At 51.0% G+C, this 3,675-nt stretch overlaps 1 protein-coding gene across 1 annotated transcript; it reads left to right on the forward strand.

Moving 5' to 3' along the window:
• The first annotated feature begins 1,025 nt into the window (after positions 1-1,025).
• On the forward strand, positions 1,026-2,482 carry LOC117866645 (1-aminocyclopropane-1-carboxylate oxidase homolog 1). The gene is made up of 2 exons (XM_034750924.2): positions 1,026-1,664; positions 1,744-2,482. The coding sequence occupies exons 1-2, from the start codon at positions 1,168-1,170 to the stop codon at positions 2,336-2,338; spliced, it is 1,092 nt and encodes a 363-aa protein (XP_034606815.1). The 5' UTR covers positions 1,026-1,167; the 3' UTR covers positions 2,339-2,482.
• Positions 2,483-3,675: the final 1,193 nt, after the last annotated feature.

Raw genomic sequence — 3,675 nt, forward strand, 5'->3', positions numbered from 1 at the left:
CGTGCAACATAAGATCCATCACATGAGCCTAACCATAATATATCACATCTACTACCATCACATATCACCTACATGAGCATGATCCAGACCAAAAACTACACAAGATGGCTCTTATGCCACTGAAGGGAAACGGGAAGGCTACTCTAGCATACATTTACTGCATCACTCAGGAAACATGGAAGTAAAGGAAGTCATGGACCATTACCACTAGACTACCCAAGTGGTGGCTAGGGTTGTGGCATGGTGGAATATTATGCCCCTTGCCCCACTCCTCATATTTACAGAGCACACTAATGGGCTTCCAAGCTAAAGGTCCATTAGTTACCCTAATCCCTCATAGATCAATTATCCCATGGGCCTTTAGTTCGAATTATTATGTTTGTCGCTTGGTTATATGTCCAACCGGAAATCCTATCCATCTTCCGAAAGGTTGATAAGCTCTTCACCTTCCATTTTAAGATTTGTGAAAACATTACAATCAATGGTGCAGTCCTCCTCTCAACCGAGCTCCAACCCTAGCATGTCGCCACCACCGCCGTCGAGAGTCGAGGGTAGGAAAGCTGGCTGGTGGGATGGCTTGGCGGCAAGGTCGCCGCCGGCTGTGGGTGGTGGTTGAGGCGGCGGCAATTAGGATTTTGTATTTCTCAGGGTGGGGCTCCAATGTCCACCGGACATAGAGGAAAAGGTCATGGGCAGCAGTAGGCCCCATTGTGGTGTGGCGGCATGGATGCCGCCAGTCGGGGGAAGTGGAGGACGGCGGGGGCAGCAGAGGTGGCGGGTTCAGCTTGATTAATGGTGGCGGCGATGGTGGAGGTGAATCTGGCGGCTGCCGCCGCCGGAGACGGAGCAAGCCAGCGGGGTGGGGGAGCAGCACCCGAGAAAGGTAGGAGCCGGTGGCCGGTGGGTGGGGGAGCGACGTGTGACAGTAGGAGGATGAAGCCGGTGGGAGGTTGAAGATGACCGGATGGGCCTGTTGGACTTTAAAGGTCAAATGCTTATCCACCTTCCGGTAGATGCATAGGAGCCCCAATCACAAACACAGCATACTGTGTATGTATATAACAAGCATCGCACCGGCCTGCGCTCGCCATGGTGACTTGTCTAGTGTATGGGAAAGTCCAGTCCCCGCTCACCTCTCGCTCCAAACTTGAGTTTGATTAACCTACAATGGCCTCTGCCCCTATCGTCTACGACCGTCTCAGCGAGCTCAAGGCGTTCGATGACACCAAGGCCGGCGCCAAAGGCCTCGTCGACGCCGGCATCACAGCCATCCCCCGCATCTTCCGCCACCCGCCCGACCCCTACACTCCACCAGATCACCACGCCGACAGCATCATCCCTACCATCGACTTCACTGGCGCCGCGAGGAGGGCCGAGCTGGTCGCCGAGGTCAAGAAGGCCGCCGAGACAGTCGGGTTCTTCCAGGTCATCAACCACGGGGTGCCCGCGACGGTCATGTCGGAGATGCTTGACGGCCTGCGGGCGTTCCATGAGGAGCCGGCAGAGGCCAAGCGACCGTACTACACGAGGGACATGGGGAGCCGCGTCAGGTACCACAGCAACTTCGACCTCTTCCAGTCGCCGGCTGCCACCTGGCGCGACACGCTCTACCTCGACATGGCGCCGATCGCCCCTGCGCCGGAGGAGATCCCTCCGGCGTGCAGGTAATAATCATATCACCTCACCTCCAATTTGTCGTATCATTGGACCTGATGACATGGTTAATTAAGCATGTGATTTCAGAGAGGTGGTCTTTGAGTACACAAACCATGTGCAGATGCTGGGTGGTTCGCTGCTGGAGCTGATGTCGGAGGCCCTGGGGCTCCACCGGCGATACCTGTCGCACGACGCCGGCTGCCTCGACGGGATCAGCATCGTCGGCCACTACTACCCGCCGTGCCCAGAGCCGGACCTCACCCTCGGCACCACCAGGCACTCCGACCCCAGCTTCCTGACGGTGCTCCTCCAGGACGGCGTCGTCGGCGGCCTGCAGGTGCTCGTCGGCGGCCGCTGGGTGCCCGTGCCTCCCGTGGCCGGTGCCTTCGTCGTCAACGTAGGTGATTTCCTCCAGCTCATGTCCAACGATAGGTTCAAGAGCGTGGAGCACCGGGTCGTGGCTGTTGGTGCCGCCGGGCCACCGCGGGTATCAGTGGCCTGCTTCTTCAGGCCGCGTGGCGTGGCGGCATCGACCAGGGTGTATGGGCCGATCGTTATGGACGCGGCGGCAGGCCCTCGGTCGCCTCCGCGGTACAGGAGCATCACAGCGGAGGAGTTCATCAACCATTATATGGACAAGGGCCTCGTCGGCAAGTCTGCACTCGATCACTTCAGGATCTGATCGATCTCACACGTATAATGTCATATTGCACCTAGACAAGTTGGCATTGCGCAGAATAAGTATAATGTTTCTTCTTAATTTGTCTGGGGAACTACCGAATAAAAAGTGCGAAAATGATGCAATAAAACTAAATATTATAATTAATGAAGACGTTTATACATACTATACATTCAACAATTTTAAATTTTGTTGGATAATTCTTAAAAAAACTGCATTAATAATTATCTGAGTACTTGCCTCAGTTATCAATGATATACTATTTTGCATGGTCTTTTTTGGATTAAGTGAAGTTTCACCATAGATATAATAAGAAAAGTGTGCTTAATATATGAAGATGTTGTACGGCCAAAAAAGTTCGTGATGTGCGTAGGGGCTTGACAAGCCTAGCTCGCTCAACTAAGTAGCTGGCTTAGCTTTATCCGTTCTTTCGCTGACGAGCTGAGCTACAATTTTTAGTTCCTTTAATATCAGAAGCAAAGTGACATGAGCGTCACAGCAGCCCAACGGGCTATCCCCTGTAGCCCATAGTGCTACCTAATCGGCGGCTTAGGGTCGGCTCTGATCCGTGTGAGGCCCATGTGGCTCATCACATCAATCTACCCCCAATTTGTCATCCACAATTTTACGCCGCGTGCAGTGGTTGTTAGCGAAATAAATTCGGAGAACCTTCAAAAAAAAATCGGAGAACGGAAGAAAACAAGAAAATGAAGGAGCCCCGTTGACCGACCATGCAATACTGCCAGGATCAGAGGTGCCGAGGTTTAGGTAGTGATGGGTAGAGTGTATAACCCCTAACCAGATTTGCACAATGCAGCCAAGTTCTGTTTGGCAGGGAGCTTAGGGTCTGTTTGGTTGGGCTATGCCTGTAAATAAACTGTGGGTTGTAAGCTGTGGAAAAAACTTATGTGAGATGTTTGCTTGAGAAAGCTAAAAGCCGTTTGCCCCTGAACTACTAGGAGACTATTGATATTCAAATTGATCGCACTAATCCACATGCAAATTACCATTTTAGAAAGGAAACTTAATTTTCTTTAAGTTTTGCATTCACCATTAATATATGGTCCACATAAATAAATTCATAGAAGTTTACAAAAGGCATATGGTTCATATAACGATGTCCTTCTTCAACATAACTATCTCTCCATATGGATTATTATCTCCTTGTGCTTGTGCCGTAGCACTGTGTTGTAGTAGGTACTCCTCATCAGCATCACATCTATCAAACAACCTATCTTGCAAATTGTTGTAACGAATAAATTATGCAAAGCCATACAAGCTAGAATTATATGCTTCTGAGTAAGAGTAAGAAAACTTGGAATGCCCTCCAAAATACGCCA

This window comes from Setaria viridis, chromosome 8 (genome assembly GCF_005286985.2).
Source record: "Setaria viridis chromosome 8, Setaria_viridis_v4.0, whole genome shotgun sequence".
Lineage (NCBI taxonomy): Eukaryota > Viridiplantae > Streptophyta > Magnoliopsida > Poales > Poaceae > Setaria > Setaria viridis.

Coding starts and splice junctions, on each gene's coding strand:
- LOC117866645 (XM_034750924.2), top strand. CDS start 1,168: ATGGCCTCTGCCCCTATCGTCTACGACCGTCTCAGCGAGCTCAAGGCG. Junction 1,665..1,743: donor GAGATCCCTCCGGCGTGCAG/GTAATAATCATA, acceptor ATGTGATTTCAG/AGAGGTGGTCTTTGAGTACA.